At 36.4% G+C, this 19,634-nt stretch overlaps 1 protein-coding gene across 1 annotated transcript in view; it reads right to left on the reverse strand.

Moving 5' to 3' along the window:
• LOC107592876 (leucine-rich repeat and fibronectin type-III domain-containing protein 2-like) overlaps window positions 1–19,634 on the reverse strand; it is a 121,749-nt gene that overhangs the window by 6,397 nt on the left and 95,718 nt on the right. Inside the window, exons 3-4 of the mRNA XM_016282453.1 lie at window positions 18,300–18,374; window positions 8–421 (exon numbers count right to left, since the gene is read on the reverse strand). Coding sequence (XP_016137939.1) covers window positions 8–401 — 394 coding nt within the window. The 5' untranslated portion in view covers window positions 402–421; window positions 18,300–18,374. The remainder of the gene's footprint in view (window positions 1–7; window positions 422–18,299; window positions 18,375–19,634) is intronic.

Here is a 19,634-nt window from a genome sequence, read left to right on the forward strand (position 1 = left end):
TTGTTGTTTAGGATGAGGTGTTGCAAGTTCACTAAGCCTCGCAGGACATCTGGGCCCAGCTCTGTCAACCGGTTACTGTCCAGGTGCAGCGAACGCAAGGTTTCAAGATCCACAAAGGAGAAGGGCTGGATGAAGCTGATGGTGTTTCGTGACAGTGTGAGGTCCACAAGGCCCGTCATGTTGGTGAAGTCCTGCTGGGTAATTTTGATAATGTAGTTTCCTCCCAGGCGTAACTCCACGGTTCTTCTATCAATGTCAGAGGGCACGAACAGCAGACCTTTGGATGGGCACAGTGTGCCCAAGGACTCTGATAGGTTCTGACAAACACAATATTTAGGGCAGGCTGTGGTCATCATGACTGCGCTTCCCAGGAGAAGGAGGCAGCAGAGCACTTTGGCCATGGTAAATCACAAGCAGGGACCTGGATAGACAACAAGAAAAAAAACAATGGTCAGTTCTTTCCGGCCATACAAACAACAAATTATTTATTGCCTCTGCAAGGGCTATCTGATAAAAAAATAGTCCTCCTTTTGAGCACATTTTAGTCCTCATTATGAACCAGCTTAGACTATTAGAGGCTCTTTTTGCAATCCTCATACTCCTGTCAGAGCATTGAAAAGATGCTGAGGTACAAAATATGTTTTATAGTTTCCGGAAGCAAGAGTGTTTGACGCTATTGTCCGTATGTGAATTCCGCAGTAGGCTCCATATCTCTGACACAAAGAAAACGGATGACTGCGCTTGCCCTCAGACGACAGCCCATAATTCCTGTAGATATTTGTATCATCAATTCCAAATATACTCAAAACTTAAATCAATTTTAATCAGTGCTCTGCCAGACTGAGTCTAATGGTAGGGCAGGGTTGGTGGAACTGTTTTAGGTGCTTGCAAGAAGGAGAAGGGGTGAATTTCATTTCCAGGCGAGAATTAAAGGATAATAATTCTCTCAGCTGGCAGCACTCATACAATAAATCATCATTGCCTCATCGATACCGTAAATTCCTATAAACCCCAGTACACAGAGTTCTGGATTCCAAAATTAGGAGCAACAGCTTATGAGTTTTCAAGCACATCTTGCTTGCTAGCCTCAAATTTATTGCATATATCAATATAGCTCCGAGGTGAAAGCATGCAGATCTGAGTGTTTGTAGAAAACAGGGAGTTGGGTGACTGACATTGGAAATTAGACTGCAACTCATCTTAGAAAATCAGCAAGATTTTTATAAAGCATAATATTGTGATTACCCTAACCATGTAATCAAAATTGCCTGCAACAAAATAAATAAATTGTTGCATACAGGGGATGGATATTTCATTGCCAATTTGACAGACATGCAATCAGCTTTTGGTAATGCCAGATATTTATGCCAGGGCTGCGTTTTGCTAGAAAGCAAATAGCAGAATTACCATAACATGTCAGGCAATTTTGTTTCTCAGCTACTACAAAAACCCTGAAGACTACTAGCACATTAACAAACAATGACTCCTGGGTTTAAAGTCTGGATAAATGCAATATTTAAAATTGTACAAACGTTTTGAAACGTGGAAAGAAACTAGTAGGAAATTTGCCAGTAAACTGAAAATGTGATACACCTAATTTAATAGTCTAAAGTGATTTTACGCTGAAACAGACATCTTGCAGAGAATACAAATTGTGATGTTTTCTGGAACATATTTTCTTTATTTCCCTTCTGAGCATATTCCCCAACTATCAATTACTCATTCTCATCATTTCATTCTGAGGAAATCAGATTTTACAATTTTATGAAAGAGCAAAAATCCAAAAATACATATTGGTCTAGCATATGTAAACAGTGCAGAAGAACACAAATTCCATCTTAATAAAGACAGGAGGAAGAAAGTTTAACCATAGGCATTTGCAACATTTCATTACTGTCATGTTGGTTGGAATTTATGGGCACCCCATATTCGATTCGATTAAATATACCCTATGCGGAATAAAACTTAATTTCAATGTTCATTCAGGACTCACACTGCATAGCAGTGCAAAGTTATAAGAAGTTTTCTTGGGACAAGGGAATATTTGTCATTTTTGACAGCTAAAACCTGATTAGGCTGAATACAGTTGAAGCTTGCCCTTTAGCAGGCCTGTATTTCTGAGGTAAGTTTCCTGCATTACCAATTCTCTTATAACTGCTTGAGTTCGGAGTAGAAATAAGTAAGGGAAACGTCGGACGATTACCGTCAGCCATCAAACACATATATAACAATTGCTGAGGAACACAGCCCTCAAGAACATTGCACATATCTGCATTTCATCCAAATCAGACAGAAAGGGACGGAATGGCGGAGTGGAAAGGAATTTGCTTCACTCTATCAAATGAGTCAAACATCTCGGCTTGTTTGTTGGAGGGAGTGTTTAAATGAGGTAGCCTGGTCACTGCTAACTTCAAGCAAATCAACAAAAAGAGATCTAAGGATTGAGAAAAATCATAGAACTCTCTTTTTTTGTCAGTTCAGCAGACATTAAGGCCAAAGAATCATAACTTTAGTAAAAGAAAGCGTGTAAGAGCACATCAAAAAGTCTTTTATCAAGTGAAGGAGAAGGTGCCCATGAGACAGCAGGATGTGAAAAACTACAGAGACGACTAAACATCCAAAGGCGAGGTAAAAGCTTAGGCTTCGCAATCATACAGTGCTGAAGCGCAAGATGAAGGTAGAGCTGCCATGAAATGGAGGGCTATTTATTGGAGATCCAGGGGAGAACTCCCCAGTGCAGAAGCCTGATTGGACATGGCCTAACCATTATGACAGTTGGAAGTCAGTTTGACAGCGCTGCTCTGAAATCCTCATGACATCTGACTGCAAGATGGATTCCGCAACTGGCATTATATTTGTGCAATGGTCTAAGAAATGTATTTATTTATTTTTACAGTACACAACCATCTTCTACTTTATCATACCATTTAAATATAATAAAAATGCAACGATGGAGTTTCTTCATCTTCTTCCTCTTCTTATATATGTCAAATGCAGAGTTTTCAGTTTGATAAATTAACAGTTGTTCTCAAGTAAATTTATTTATTTTTTCTTTTTGTTAAATTGTTAAGCCAAAAAATATGGCTTCTTCATAGGACATTTAAGGTATGTATCATATCATATGTATATGTATGTGACAATGCATGTATGAATAACACATTACAGCGTTTTTAGCTTAAATCTTTTTAGCTTAAAAGTGACATGTAGCCAAATATGGTGTCCCATACTCAGAATTAGTGCTCATATAATCACAAAGCCACACAACTCACTGCAGGTAGTACCACACAGAACAATCAGTGCCCTTTTCCTGTGTCTGGCCATAAAACCAATACTCATATACAAATTTGTCAGCTATGTTTGGAAGGGAATACTAGTGCTTACTGCATAAAACACACATAAATTCTAAAAATGCACGTTTAAAAACGTATGCGCTCAAATGAGACACTTCTTGATGAGAAAACATGCACATATGATTAAAAAAAACAAAATTACCAAAAAAAAAAAAATCTTGATGCACATCAAAAAAGGCAAGTGATTTTGCACAATGGGACGCCATAACTGGCCTAACCAGTGGACTGATCTCATTGCATGGTCATTCTGAAATGTTCATTAAAGTGGTTCGGTATACGACTGCGTTCCAAAGCAAGATAACATGACCGTGTATATTGCAGTTTGTCTGGGCATGCTGAGGCGCAAGTAATTTATTATATATGAAAAAAAGACCAACTGTGGCTTCTCCTACTGCAGCAAATTACCTTTATCTTAGTGATATTTGGCGCCAGTTAATCGGGAAGTTAAAATTGAGTTTTCTTCATCTTGCTAGATTGAAATGGTGCTTTATTTTCAAATGTTTTATGAGATATTATCTATTTATGAGTTGAATTTGCTGCTTTAGATGGAAACCTAGTATGTGCAGCGTTTAGATTTATGTGTGTAATTTAAATTGTAATGTATTCCTGCAATGGCAAAGATGGATTTCAGCACCCATTACTGCAGTCTTCAGTGCCACATGATCCTTTAGAAATCATTGTAGTATGCTGATTTGGTGCTCAAAAAACACTACGTAATAATAATTTTGAAAACAGTTGTGCTTTTTAATATTTTTGTGGAAACAAAAAATCTTAGTAGACAACATTTTGAACATTATTGTACCTGTTAAAAATACATAATCCAAAGATAATTTATTGATTTTAGCTGGTTTAAGTTTGACCAAGCTGGTGTTCCACTGGCAGGAAGCTGGTCTCCCAATCTTACCAGGATAAAATGTATAATTTAAAACCAATCAACAGACCAGCATGGAAGACCAACCATCTCAGACCATTTTTCCAGCAGGGATTAGACACATGCCTATAAGGGTTAAGTTTTAAATTCTCATTTTAATTTTTTTTATTTCTAAAATGCTTGTTAAACAAATTTAAATGTAATATTGTAAACTATGCTGTATTCACCCAAATAAATTAAATTTGTCTTGTATTTTCTCCATGGGTGTTATTACTTAATAATAAATGTTCATCGTTGATTATTGCTGTTGCCTCTAGTAATTGTGTGAGCGGTTTTTAATTTACAGCCCATTTTAAGCCAGCAATATAATCATTTTTAAACAATAGTTTACAACAACCCAGCATGTTGGGTAAAAAAAAAACCCAGCATGTGTTCTGTCCAATATTTACCCAGCGCTGGATTGCCAAATAACCCAGAAATAATTGATTTTAACCCAGCATTTTTTAGAGTGATGGATTACAAGGGCACCATGGACAAGTCGGTGTCCAAGGAGATGAGGAAAAGGCAATGTTAGGTGAGTCTAAACATTTTTAATTGGTGTTTTGAATCAGGTCAATCAAACAAAAAAATATATGTCTGCTGCTTTCTCAGTTATAGTGAGTTAAAATAACACAATTCTTGAATATTTTGTTTCATTTTCATTTGCACTTGCACTTGGTTTAAATCCACATACATGTGTAAAATGAAAGTTGCCTTTATCTTTTTGTGTTGGGACTGCAATGATCTGTTGCATTAAACTGGTCAGTCAATTTCTAGTTCCCAGTATGCTTTGCATAGAGCTGCTACTCTTCAGAACAGTGACAACCACAAAAAACTTCAGCATAGCTCCAGAAACTCTTTTAGCACTAACGTCTTCACTTTATTTAAGAAACAAAGGCAACTCTTTGGGCACAAGGGCACCAACTTGAGCAGTGACAGCAATGACAGGATCAACGAGAGCTACATTCAAGGAAAATTCACTGTAAACGTCAAATGGCACAGGTCTGGTCTCATTTAATTAAATTAATTTTCAGAAAAGTTATTGTAATTTAAATAAGTGTAAAATAAAATTATTATAGATATTATTAAATATGAATTATTAAATATAAATATTTATTTTACAGTGAATTTGTAATTTACAACAGTAGTATATTAGTTTTAAATTATTATTATTATTATTATTCACTTTGACTGGGTTCCTAAAACACCAGTGTGAACGTAATGTGGACTGAGACACTATTACAATTAAAAAGAGATTTGAGTCCACATTAAAGTCCAGCTACAAAGTCGAAATAGAACATATTTTATATTTCTTGTATATCATGTGACCATTAAACAACTTCAGAGATCCTTGAACATGCAAATGTGACGTTATTGAAATAAACGTATAATCGTGGGAATACTTCAAGTAAATATTTTATGTCTTATGAAAAAAAAAATGTAATCCCTGGTCTACAGTATGATGACACATGATCAGTATGTGCAGTGGTAGAATATCTGTTTTCATGTTCCTTTTTTTTATTAATAATGCTTTACCATGGGCTCTAGTATGTAACTGCCTATTGGCGGCCCTCCCTAACTGGGTACACAGCACATGTACATTGTACACTATTAAAGACCATATCCCTGGGGATTTCCTGTCACAGCCGTTCCGCACAAGCACCAGTCTCTACCGCCCACATCCTCAATAGATTTTAGCACAGCACCATTGATGCAGTCCATAACTCTTCCCCCTCTCCAGGTCCTACGGGTGGGAAAATCAGGTCCTGCTCTTATCTGAGGCTGCCAGACATCAACCCACCACGAGCATCCCACGCACAGCCTCCAGACATGCCTCGGCATGAAGGGATGGCACCCACATCACAACCGCTGAGAGAGAGAGTGAAAGCTTGTTGCCTGAGAGGGTTTGAAGATGACAAAAAACCCTACTTTTCCACTCAGTGGAAGAGCCCAGTTCTGTAGGAGGAGGAGAGGTTGGTCCACCCCCTACCTTTTGGCTAATCTAATGTGGAGAAATGACATACAGCCTCCTTATGCTTTGAGAGAGCATGAGACATTGCGTTCTTAAGTGTTGTGATTTATGGCTGTCACTCCACCTCTACAGTTCCTGTGTATCGACGGTAAAGATGCAGATTTAAGCAGACCTAAGAGCTCCATTCATCATTCACAATACCTCACTAACATATAACACCTCTGGCAACACACAACTCACAAGAGAGTTTGACTCAAAAACGAAGGTAAAAAAGCCATCGGGAAGACGTAAGCCAACACATATATATTCTCTATGTCACTGATATGATGTGTTGTTCCGACATGAGTCAAAATGCAATATATAATATATATAAGAAAACATGTCATATATATAAACAATTTAAAGAAAAATAGTATTATATTTTTATGCCGTTCTCATTTTTACCTGTCTGTAATGTGTGAGAAGTGTTAATGTCAAAAGGTTTACAGTTTTAACCTTATTATTTATTTATTTATTTATTGTTAGTTAGTTAGTTAGTTAAATAGCTTGTCGCAACATTATATTATTATTATTATTATTATTATCATCATTATTATTACCACTACTACTACTACTACTACTAATACTATTATGCAAACAACATGCAGAAACAAATCAGAAAACAAAAACAATATATTAAATAGGAAATAATGTGTGTCAAGATCAACAAGTTTCTTAACTGGACCATGTGCCTGCAGTGTGTTGGTCAAATATTTGTGTCTATTTGTTTCTAGCCATATTCATTGCCTGGATAAAATAAATGAAACCACATTTAGATGGCCTCCTCTTTGCAAGTGTTGAAGCTCAAAGAACTGAATTTTCCAAATGGTCTCTTTTCCAATCTTTTCCAAAGCCATCCCAAAATCCTTTCCTCCACAGCCAGCCCGCTGTGCATTCCTCCTAGTTCCACTATCATACTGCTTGAAAAGCTAATTAACAACTGCCAGAACACGCTTTCAAACATATGAAGCTGAGCTTGTGAGAAAGAGATTAATACAATTCAGAGAGAGAGAAAAAAATATTTAGAGGAATACAAATGGAAGAAGAGAGAACAGGAAAACAGGGAGAGGCAAGAGAGAGAAAAAATTGTAAGGCTGCAGAGATGTTTATTGGTTAAAGATATAGCAGCATGCTAAAAGCTTCGCCTTTTGTGACTTCAGACAGAAACTACCAGAGGAAAGCAATTGCAGTCCCTATATATGGAAGGTTCTATAGCACCTCATTGAGACAATCAGAAATGAGACCAAGGGTCTCAGCCTCCTGTCCCTTAATTGAAGCTGTGTAGCACAAACAAACCACGTTGGGAATCTAGCAGCTGCACTTGTTGTTCATTTGCGAGCCCCATGTATTTATGTCGCATAATTTGTTTGTTTATGCAAAGATAGGCAGACCCAAGGGAAGTGTGTTATATAATTAACACTGCAGATGCTTGAAGACACAGAATCCAGTAATAAGGGACAAACAATCCATAGATTTGCATGTTGTGTTGTGCGTGGTTTTAATAATCAGCAAGCTTGTGAAAAATACCCTCAACACTGTACAGTAGGTAAACAACACTGGTTCATTCTAGATTCAAGATTCATTCTAATTCCTTGCATGCTACAGTAGCCAATACTCAAAAATGCAGATGGTCTCAGGATAATTACTGGGCACATCAGGGCTAAAGGCCCCCCAAGGTGCTTGTGATTTTATTTCCCTCATATTAAATAAGAACAAACACACCAGCACGATCCTAAACATCTGTCTCTATGCACATCAAAATTGTCCTGATCCATGAGGTCATTGCTCAATGTCAAGTACTGGTAAAATATGATTTCTACAATTATTGTGTCACAGAATGTTTTATTGAGTGTTTTATAGCTGAAGAATAAATGCACTATTAGATGCAAGTATTCACACTTAGTCAATCTCTATCATAATATTCTACTCATCACAATAGAACATGCTCTAAATGAAGCAACTCAATGTTCCTTTGTTACTTGTTCTAAAGTGGCATTTTCAAATTAGTGATGGAGCTTTGAATCGGTGGAGGAAGGAAGTAGTTCTGCCCAAAAAAGGGTATTTTTTAAAACACCCAGTTGTTGTTTCTTATTTATTTACACACTTATGCCATTGAACTGTTGTATATATATATATATATATATATTGTATATATATATATATATATATATACAAACAAATGTTATTCCATGACAACTGCAATGCAGTAAAAACTGCAGAGAGACTGAGATAAAACAAGCTTATGACAAAAACAAACATGCAATATAACCACAGTATATATGTCATATTATGAACGACCCTATGTAATGTCATTTGTACAAAGCCCCCATACTCTGCAACAAAAATAGCAGGCTTAAGTAGGCCTATATTCTGAAAAGATGTTACATGAATATATTCATAGAGAGCATTGTGCTTAGAAGAAGCCTATAAAAGGCTGACACACCAAGTGCACACTCAGAAAGCCAGCGTGCAATGTTTTCAGAAGAAAGGAAAACTTTAGTCTCTAAGTCTTGCATGTAGCCAAGAGTAACCCCTGTTTTAATGGAGTTCAGTGTCAGAAAACAAAGGTTCCCGCAAAGACACTGGGCGGCAACCGTGGCATTTCTGGTGCATTAGTTTCACACTGACACTTTTGTCACACTGATTCCCCCCGGATAGAAAACGTATGCAGCTTTCTGTAGATCAATGCTGCTCATCCTGGGGAATTTGTGGATTGTGTGCACTGCTGTGTAGGGGAAAAAAAACATCAGTGGTGGCCTACTTTTGTGATTATTCTTTCCAGAGTTGTTTAACTGATGAGTGCTCTATTGGAGAGGAATTAAAATGGAGGGAATTGTTTTCTCTGTGAGTGATTAATTACCACGGAAATAATTATCCCACAAAAACAGAGCAATCTCAAAGTAATAAGAGGCAATACCCTGTTGAGGTATGACTAAGGACTTTTGGTTGGATTATTCATTCTGCAGAGTCAGAGTCTTGTTCTGGGAGGAAGCTAAATGGTAGATATGATAAAGACTGATATATATTAGCGCTGGGCAACGATTACAATTTTTAATCAGGATTAATCGCATGATTTATTGTTATACACACAATTCAATAACGAATTCAAAAGTAGTGTATTCTGCTATATGAACAAAAGTGCAATAACCTTTGGTTTGCAAATGCTTTAAACAAATAAGGCGCTTTTTTTTACAGCAGTATATGTTTTACATAGTAGCAGTTAAAATATTTCTTGTAAATCTCAATTTATAACATTAACCAAAGCTATTTGCCACTGCCAGGGCATTAACGTTTTTATAGAAAATATTTTATAGTTTGTTATAGAAAATCAAGTTATGCTCAGAGTCCAGAGCCTCAATCATAACACAGGCACCTTCCCAGTAGAGACCTGCACTATCGCAGGACCCAACGCAACAGAGTGCGGCGCGAGACAACATTTGATGTGCGAGTGTGGGCGGGTATAGACTCATGTGTGCGGGATGCAGGAGAATAAGAGTGTACTCACACTAGGCAATCTTAACCGTGCCCGAGTGCGTTTGACCCCCAAAGTCCGGTTCGTTTGACTAGTGTGATCGCTCCATGCCGCGGTTTCATTTAGCCGGCCCTGGCTCGGTTGGAAGAGGTGGGCCAGAGCGAGGGTATGTAGTGTCGGAGCGCGGAACTTCTGATACGTGCAGCATGATTGCGTTAACATTTTTGAGCGGCAAGAGTGATAGATCTGTAAAGCAATGTATACTGCGTCCCGAATGACTCAAAATAATAAACCACAAAATTAAAAAAACCGATGCACTCCACTCTGCTGAGCAAGAGCTCTTCACGTGCTATCGGAAACTTCCTATTTTCCACTAATGAAGTCGTGATTACGAGCACATTGCATTCTTTTCTGTAAAAAACAGTGAACAGTGGTTTGTAAATGTTGATGCTTAGCCGAAATAATTTTATCGGGAGCGTTCATGTGAGTGCTGCTGCAGTCTAGGCCCACCCCAAATGCTCTCGTTGGTTGAGACGTGTGATGACACCCATCCCAAGCCAGTACTGATCAACATCCCACTCCTCCTGTGACCCATGGTTTGTCTGTGTGTATTCAGAGCCAGTGAGCAATGGACTTTCATAATAAAAAAAAACTGCATTAATGCGTGATAAAATAATTGTAATAAATTAAGGCGTTAACGCGATAATACCGCGTTTACTTGCCCAGCCCTAATATATATATATATATATATATATATATATATATATATATATATATATATATATATATATAAATCACATTTGTATATAATCAATATCATATTTTTGTTTATAATGTCTCTCAAAAAAGAGAAGCATCACAAAAACAGTGAAGCAGAAACAGACAAGCTTCAAAATATGATTATATTTCAATTTAAACATTGCACCACTGCCTTTGAAAATTATTACATTGAAAATATATCCTGGCATTTGAAAATGTACAAAAACATATCCGATGAATGATTGCGCTGCTGATTAAACCTTCTGCTTACATCTCAAAATGTTGCTTGTAAACTGACACGATAACTACATAATTACTTCTTAATAACTTAATACAGAACATAACATGAACTATAAAAATAAACTTTGAATGCACCTAATTGCAAAATTATCTTCTATGTAATGGTAGATGGAGTCTTTCTGTTCTCTACTGTTCTTCTAATCTTTGAATCCCCTTGGTTGCTACAAGACTAAATAAGCTTTCTATAAATGTAAACAGTGTTTACTTGATGTAATTGCATATAGTAAGTAACAAACAGAGAATACTTATTAACCAATGGGTACACTGGTACTGTACACTATGTCCCAGTCTTGAGTACAGGCATAGTGAGTTGAAGTTCTGCTCTCAGCTTGTTTTATTTACGAGGATGAATTCTCTGCATCCTTTCCCATTCCTCTAGTGCAGGGGTGGCGAACGTCAGTCCTGGAGAGCCGCAGCCCTGCAGAGTTTTGCTTCAACCCTAATCAAAGACACCTGAACAAGCTAATCAAGGTCTGAAGGGTTACTAGAAACTACAGGCAGAGTTCGCCACTGCTGCTCTAGTGTATGAGGATGTGCCTTCTATATGAAATATGAATGCAAATGTTGAAATGGTCACCATGGGGGCCATAACACAATAACATTAGTAAAGCAAACTCCACAAAAATATCACAACAGTGTAAACTGGATGTTTCTGCACTGTTAAATAATAATATAAAAGGAATCTTTATGTATTGCTGTGCAGCTGACGGGATTTATGGCTACAACTTTAATGTGAAGTCGCCATGGAAAAGAACCATGAACTCTCTAAAGGGACAGTCCCGCCTTGAACAACCTGGGGTGAAGTGCCTTGCTCAAGGCTACAATTGTGATGGCTCCTGACCCACTTCCCCAGGGATTTGCAATCGTTCAGTTTTTTAAGAAAAAAGAGCAGTTACTGGATTCCTGTAAGTTATTTGGTCACAAGCCAAGGAAAGTATTCTGTGGCTAATGAGTAAAAAAAAAAAAACATTAAGAAAATAAAAATAAAAAATAACTGAACTGGATAAATGGAGCATTTCCTGGTGTTCCTGAGAAGTGAAGCACACTGCACAACAACTACTAAGTGATGTGTATTGGTATTTATATAGATTTGTCTTTGTGTTTACTCAGACGCCTTTCAAGCCATTCAAGTTGACTGGTTCAGGAGTCTTGCATCAGTCTACTACTAGCTGGTGTTTTGAGCCACTGGGGGTTTTCTCATTCTACTCAGAGCTTTCCAGATGTACAATATTTGCATATGCATTCATTATTCACCATGTGTGACAGGAGTTTCCAGGTTAGTGAATGGTTCTGTTCTTTCTCTGGATTAACATTGTCCAACTGTTAATACATCTATGGTGTATTTTCGCGAAAGCATTGTAAGTCAACTATGCTCACGCAAGATCTGTAGTTACCAACATAGTTCAGCGAATTTGATTTTGTTGATTTGGTTGGACTTGTGTAAATTAACTATAATACTCTAGTAAAAAAATAATATTTAAAATACATTATTTAATATTAAGTATAGTTCAAATCTATTACCATATTTACTGATTTACTGATATTGCTTGAGACTTACTGATATAAAAATGATAATTAAACACTATTTGGAGTACTACTTGTGCAAAATGCATATTTCTTAATATTAAGTCTAAAATGTGTTTTAATGTAACTATTGATGAGGATTGTATGATTTTGAATTATATCTGTCTTTAAATGCAAGAGTTTAAATGCAAGTGTACCTGTAGTATTTCACTTTAGCACAATCAAATATATTTCAGTATATCTTTAGTTGGACTACTTCTGCACAATTAAAATGTATTAAGCCCAAAATTAGTTGTTCCACTTTAGCATACATTATACCAGTTTAATATACTAAAGTACAATTGCAGGGTATTTTTATGAAGTAGCCTAAATATGTAAATGTATTTGTAGTATACTTAGCATGAAATACATGTATTTTAGTATATTTATTTTTCATTAGAGTAATCTCACATTAACTGCAATCTCAAATCAATTAATTATAAAAAAAAAAAAAAAAAAAAGGAAAAAGTTATTACTCCACCACCTGTGTGATGTCACAGAGGTGCGACCATGTTATGGCAATTTCAGGATAACAATCATAATTAGTTCATTTCTCCAATTATGCATTGTACTATGGTAGATAAGCAGTGAATTACATTGTTTTACAGCAATTTTTCCCATGGTTGGGAGCCTGCAACAAGTTGACTAAGTTACTTAATTTCTTTAACCAGCAAATATGGCTCATGCTGGTCTAGGATACTTTATGCTGGTTTGGTGTTCGTTTGCCTTGTAGACCAGAACAGCCATTGTGTTCACTAGCAAAAACCTGGTTAGTAATGGAGTTGGTAAGATCAAATTGCTTTTAGTACTCAAGACAGTGAAGCAGCACTTGGTGGTCGACTAATTTGGTATTGATATAGGAGGTGTAGCATTTGGACCAATCAGACACACAATTGTTCATTGGATTAACAAACAATCACAGACCCCTCACCCAACACCAGACTCGGTGCCTATATATCTGTGAACGATCTCCAGGCCAGGACACCTCAGCCAGATCAGATAAACTTTACGACCTAAAAGTGTGTAGAGAGAATCTTCCTCCCTACTCAATTCTCTCTAAAAATGACTTCTTTCATTAATACATAGACACATTTTTATCTGACTTTCCTATCATACATATCCCCAGGTCTTTGTGTATGATTACTATCTCCTTGTATATGGTCTTGTGTATTGTATACTGTTTATGCATGCTTATGATAGACCACTAGTTAATGTAAACTCACCTATACCATGTTTGGTCTCTGTGTATTTGTCTTCAGATGATCTAATTGAGAGTGTATATTATATGTTTATACCTATGCAACATATTAGTGTTCTAAGAATCTTTAGTAGTCTTTGCATCAACATCCAATCCAGTTACATACGCAAATGACCATGTTCGGAGACAAAGAGTCGTAAACCTTCCTTCCAGAAGTGCAAGTCACCATTGGCTCTTTGACCCCCAAGAGGTGTGACCTCCACAGAACTTAAAAGGCCTCACTTCATTGACCCGCCTCGCTTTTAGTCTCTTCACTCGTCTATCGTCACCTTCCCGTCTGCTGGTTGCTACGTCCCAGTGCCAACACAGCCGCGCCTGGCAGACCTCGACACTGCAGTCTGCAGTTCTGTTAGATTCAGAACTTTTCTGGAATCCTTAAGTTTGAGCCAGGCTTCGGCCTTGACTTTCCATTCATCAAAGATCCTAGGATCTCAGCTCATGTCTCTTTTAGCTCTTCTTCACTTTCCACCTGGGAAGAAACTCCCAACCACCACCGAGTCAGAACATTGTTGGAGTTCATCACTCTTCAAATCCGGAAGAACGTGATCACAAGTCCAAACCTTGAAACCATCAAGACTTTCATCCGAGACTGCATCCGGACACTCATTTAACGACCAAGGCAATGCAAGTATCATACATTTAAAAAAAACGAAACAGAGGTTTAGTATAAGCTGTAGACCCCTTTGTAAAACGGCACTGATGGTTTTTAACTCATTCTGGCTCATTTTCCATAACTGCATTCTCTGGTTTCTCTAATGGCTTCATTCATCCACTTTAGCTCCCCTTTGTATGTATGTGTGCGTGTATGTTTATTTGTTTGTTTGTTAGACTAGTTATGTGTTAGCATTTAGTTTATAAAACTTTTGTGCACAAATTACATGAGTTTCTGGTTTTGTCACCGCTTGTGAATAATGTCCCTTTACGATTCTGATCCAGCTACATACTCTAATGCATTGACACTGTAGGAAAGATATTTTCTTTGGCCACAAATATATCCTTTCTTACAGCTGATATGAACTTACACTGAATGTTCTCTGGACGAAGAGATTAGTTGATGGCAATTTAATTATGCTACAGTTATTACTGGCAGCTGCTATAAATAGTTGTAATTAATCATAATTAATTGTAATTATTTATATACATTTCCCTTTTGAGCTAATTTGCTACAGAGGTCAGTTTATGTGATTGAACATGGGGACACACACATCAAAACATCAAAAACACATGTTGGTGACCACTTAAAGTTAGAAGGACTAGTTATTTTATTTTATTTATTTATTTATTCTGAGACATTATAGTGAACTGTCCCCAGTCCTTGGGGACTGTACCAAAGGCTGATGCTAGAGTTGTGTGAGAGGATGTATGTGCACATGTATTTGTCAGGTATTGTTTATGTTAAGAGGTTGTTGCTGATGGTACTGCAGCCTTAAATCTGAAACGTTCTTTGTGAAAAAAAAATGCATTTATTCTTTTAGCCTCTGATTCTTTAGCACATTTCTAAATCCCCAGTGCAGTTTTAGGTTAGGGAGTGTCAGCTATAAATATGCCATTGAGTTTTTCAGTAGCCAGGTGCTATCCGTCGGCAATAACCTTATGTTTCTCCATAGCTCCCACATGTATCTTAGGCTTTTTTAGTGGATTTGCTGAACTGATAAAAATGTATACGGTAAGTTGCTTTGGATAAATGTGTATGTCAAGAGTAATATTGTAAGTTACAGTAAGACGCATATGTAGCAGTTGTTTTTAGTGCATTGAGAATTGAAGGTTAGATAAGTGCAAAATGCCTCTATATTATTAAAACTGAAGACTTGCAATTTGTTGACTCTTTGCTTAAATACTTCCATTCATGCCAGATTTCCAATGAAAGTTTTACCAGTCAAGGACATAGATGACCAAATGCAGGTGCAGGTGAAGAACCAATTGACATGTGAATCCCTTTAGGGAATATGAATGGTGGTCTATGTTGAGTGACAGCTGTCGGAAAAACAGCGACTTCTCAACCTCCCAAAATCTTCTTCAGCCTGCTTAGAACAATGCTGACCAACAAAAGGACAGGTTTTAGTGACAGGCCATTGTATTAAACTAACAAGTACATTATGCTGTGTCAAACCACAAAAATAGCTACAGAGATGTGCAACATATTTGTTGCTTAAGGCACAAAAATCATATCCAGCAACACATCAACATATGCCAGAGAGGGCATAAAGAAGTTGTCTAAATTCTAATTTAATATCCACAGATCTTTTCACCTTCAGATGAATAAGAATTGGGTGAATTGTTGCCATTTTCTTTACACTTCTAATTGGTTGACCTTTATAACTAATAAAATTGACTGGCTTTGTCAAACTCCTGGATGAAGAGTAACGTGGCACAGACATCAATTCACTGTCATCGTAGAGGGGCTCGGATCAAATTTGAGAAAATTAAGGTTTTCAGGTTTGTAGTTCAATCCTGATAGCTCTGAAGCTATCGCTACACTAGAGTACTCCAAAAAGTTGATCAGATTAAGTTTTAGAATGCTTATGAAGTTCTAACAGATATATTATATCAAAACTAGCTATTATATACGTTAGATGTCCAGCTATTTCGATTTTACAAAACTCTAAAAAACTTCTTGTTTCTTCTCTGCTTATAAACTCAATGTAACACATCTGTTCTGACACTGTTTGTGCCTACACAAGCTAATTTGCAACAGGGAAGTTAAAGAATGAATTCTTGGAAAAGTAAACATGAAAAGTTTAGCTGTTAAGGGCTGCTGGTGAAAGTATTTTTTCGTCTAGATCTAAAGGCCTCTTTGTAGGTATGTTCATATTTTTGAGAACGTCTTTGTTATTTTCCCTGAGGGTGCGCATGTTGTTGTTAGGACAGACCTGTCTTAGCATAAAGCTCTGTTGCTTCTGGTGGTTTAGAGTGGCGACACAAACCGAGAACAGCAAACAATTCCCAATTTAATTTTGATAGGTATACACAAAGTAGACTCCACGCTCTAGGGGTAAAAGTATATGTTGTGGCATTGAACATCCCAAAGTGAAATACTAGGATCTTGTCATTAAAACAGATCGTAAAAGAACTGAATTCATACAAGAACAGTGACAACATCTCTGAATATGCAATAAACATCCGCTGAACTGAAAGAACAGAGTGAAATATCCACCACAGTTATTTCAGTCTCAATGAATATTCAACAGATGACAGGAGGAAAAAAAGTGAAGAAGCCACTGTCACATTTCCTCACGCTTTGTGCACATCAATAATGTGTCGTGTTACATTATCACCAAAAAACTACCATGACAGAATACACGAACTGACTGAGAATACAAAAGTGTCCTCCTCTGCTGTTGGATTCTGTTCCTATTATACAGTAAAAAGACCAGGGACAATTGTAGCATTTTATCTTTTGGTATAAGAACCATTTATATGTGCCAAAAGTAGGTGCAGTTATAAGAAGATTAGATTATAATTTGGAATTTAGTAGAAGACTAGTGTGATAATCACCCCTGAAATGTGGGTGATTATAACTGTAGCTAGGAGCAATTGTAACACTTGAAAAAAAGCATTAACCCATAATAAGAGCACATCTCAAAGTAATAATATTACTGCTTTAATACATTTAAATATCACAAATTAATATTATTGAATAATTTTCACCTTACTAATCATTTTAGATGTCAGCAATGTATTTAAAGTAGAGTACTTTGTAATAATTACTAGAAATTGGTTAAATGTAATATCTTCGATTCACTGCTAGGCCGGTTAGGGATGTTGGAAATTTCTCACAAAGGTAAACGTTCACAATTATTTTTCAGAAGCAAAGAGAAGACTTTACTAAGTGGTGCTCTTCAAGTGGCCACTTTAACTTATTTGTAATTTAATGCATGCTGTGAGACAAAGCTACACACAGACAGATAGTACTTTCTCCATTGTTCTTGATGGTAAACGTATTTGCCATGACTCCCAATGACTTTGTCTTTTATTAGTTAAATTGACATATGGCTTGATATTTTACTGTTTATAGCATTCCATCATTGGATGAATATGATAAATAAATTAGATTGCCTGTCACAAATATTTCAATGTGGAAAATTGAGAGGATCAAAATACTATTCTGTATACATTATATAGTTTACAGTATATAGTTACTACTCCACCTCCTGTATGAAGTCATTAGCAACAGTTCTGTATTGTTAAACCAATGTGGTTCAAATGACAGAGTTGCGACCTTGTTACTACAGTTTCACGAATCAGTCATGACCAGTGTTGGGCAGTAATGCATTACTTAGTAACGTGTTACTGTAATTTGATTACTTTTTTAGTAACAGAGTAATTTAACGCGTTATAATTTTCAAAATAGTAATTAGAGTGTAGTTACAAGCCGAGGTCTCTATACGTTACTGCCACGTTACATTGCTGACAGAATGCAATGTTTTATAATCTAGAGATTGTAAAAAGGATATACCTGTAGAGCAATAACATGACCTTTAAAAATATCTAACATATCTTTAAGTTCTCTCTCTCCTAAACAAATCTATTGAATGATTGATATGCTTAATTAGATCTCTCCACCTTTTTTCATCAGTCAAACAATAAAAAGCGATAGGTGAAGGAGATGTAAATTGGCATAATCAAAGGGTGTGAATACATGAACACTTCCACATCAACAAGTAGCTCATTCTTACCTATATTGTATTTTGTGCCATATGGTTCCTTCTCGCAGCCTTGATTTCAAACGTTCTCACACAGCAGGCTTACACCTGTATTCCAAAAAAAAAAAAATCACAATTAGTGTAAAAAAAAAAAAAGTATATATAATATAATATGTATATATACATGTTTTTGCTTTCTGCGCTTATATACCAAGATGTTTGGATTGAACTATATATCATGCTGTCTTTAAAATGATTTATTTTTGCTTTGACATCCATTTTATTTTCTACAGCTATGTGACTTCAACCCTCAGGACGGCCTATGTAGTTTATTTATGAAGTTATATCAGAATATTTTACAGCAAAACTGCAGCTCTGTGGTCTCAATGGGATTTATTCCAGTTCCATAAAGAGTATAAAGCATACTCCACACTGTCAGATGGCCTATCTATCCACACACAATGTGCCTTTACTATAATAGTACATGACATGTTGGCAGTGGGTATGCGTTTGAAAGCTCAAAGCTTGTTTTCATTACAATTATTATATATTTGTTTCTGTTATTTTGTATGGGTGTGTGGATGCAGTGTAATGCGCCATAATCTTTGTACCTCACTGAAGTGAGTCTCTGCGCTTGTCATGGATGGACAAACACAAAACACCCTCATTTCCAAGAAATGTTTATTTGAAACAGGGAGGATGTCATTCCAGATGATGAGACTAATTATATGAGAGAGCACCAGTAATATCCTGTTTCTGTGTATGAATTCTTATCTTTCTACCTCTCCGTCTGCTCTTTCATGTAATAATGCTCAGTCGCACAACTTTCTTTTTTTCTTTTTCTTTCTTTCTTTCTTTCTTTCTTTCTTTCTTTCTTTCTTTCTTTCTTTCTTTCTTTCTTTCTTTCTTTCTTTCTTTCTTTCTTTCTTTCTTTCTTTCTTTCTTTCTTTCTTTCTTTCTTTCTTTCTTTCTTTCTTTCTTTCTTTCTTTCTTTCTTTCTTTCTTTCTTTCTTTCTTTCTTTCTTTCTTTCTTTCTTTCTTTCTTTCTTTCTTTCTTCAAACAATATGAAGGTGAGTAAACAATGACAAAAATTAATTCTATCCAAACATCAGTGTTAGAATGTTTGTTTGTGATCCTAGCTTATCAAATAATTCCAGTGAGGATGCCGATAAGAGCAAAACACGACAATTTGCAAAGCAATTTCCACACTAATCCATTTGCATTACTTTCTGTTCTGAGGCCCCAACAATTTCCATATGTTCAGCGTCGGATTAGTAGCACGCTTGCTCAAGTTTAGCTAGTGTTATTTTTATTTCCTTTTCACCAGTTTACCGCATCACATGTGAAGCGTATTCCCTATTCAGCTT

The sequence above is a fragment of the Sinocyclocheilus grahami genome, unplaced genomic scaffold, assembly GCF_001515645.1.
Source record: "Sinocyclocheilus grahami isolate Dianchi unplaced genomic scaffold, SAMN03320097.WGS_v1.1 scaffold160.1, whole genome shotgun sequence".
Taxonomy (NCBI): Eukaryota; Metazoa; Chordata; class Actinopteri; order Cypriniformes; family Cyprinidae; genus Sinocyclocheilus; species Sinocyclocheilus grahami.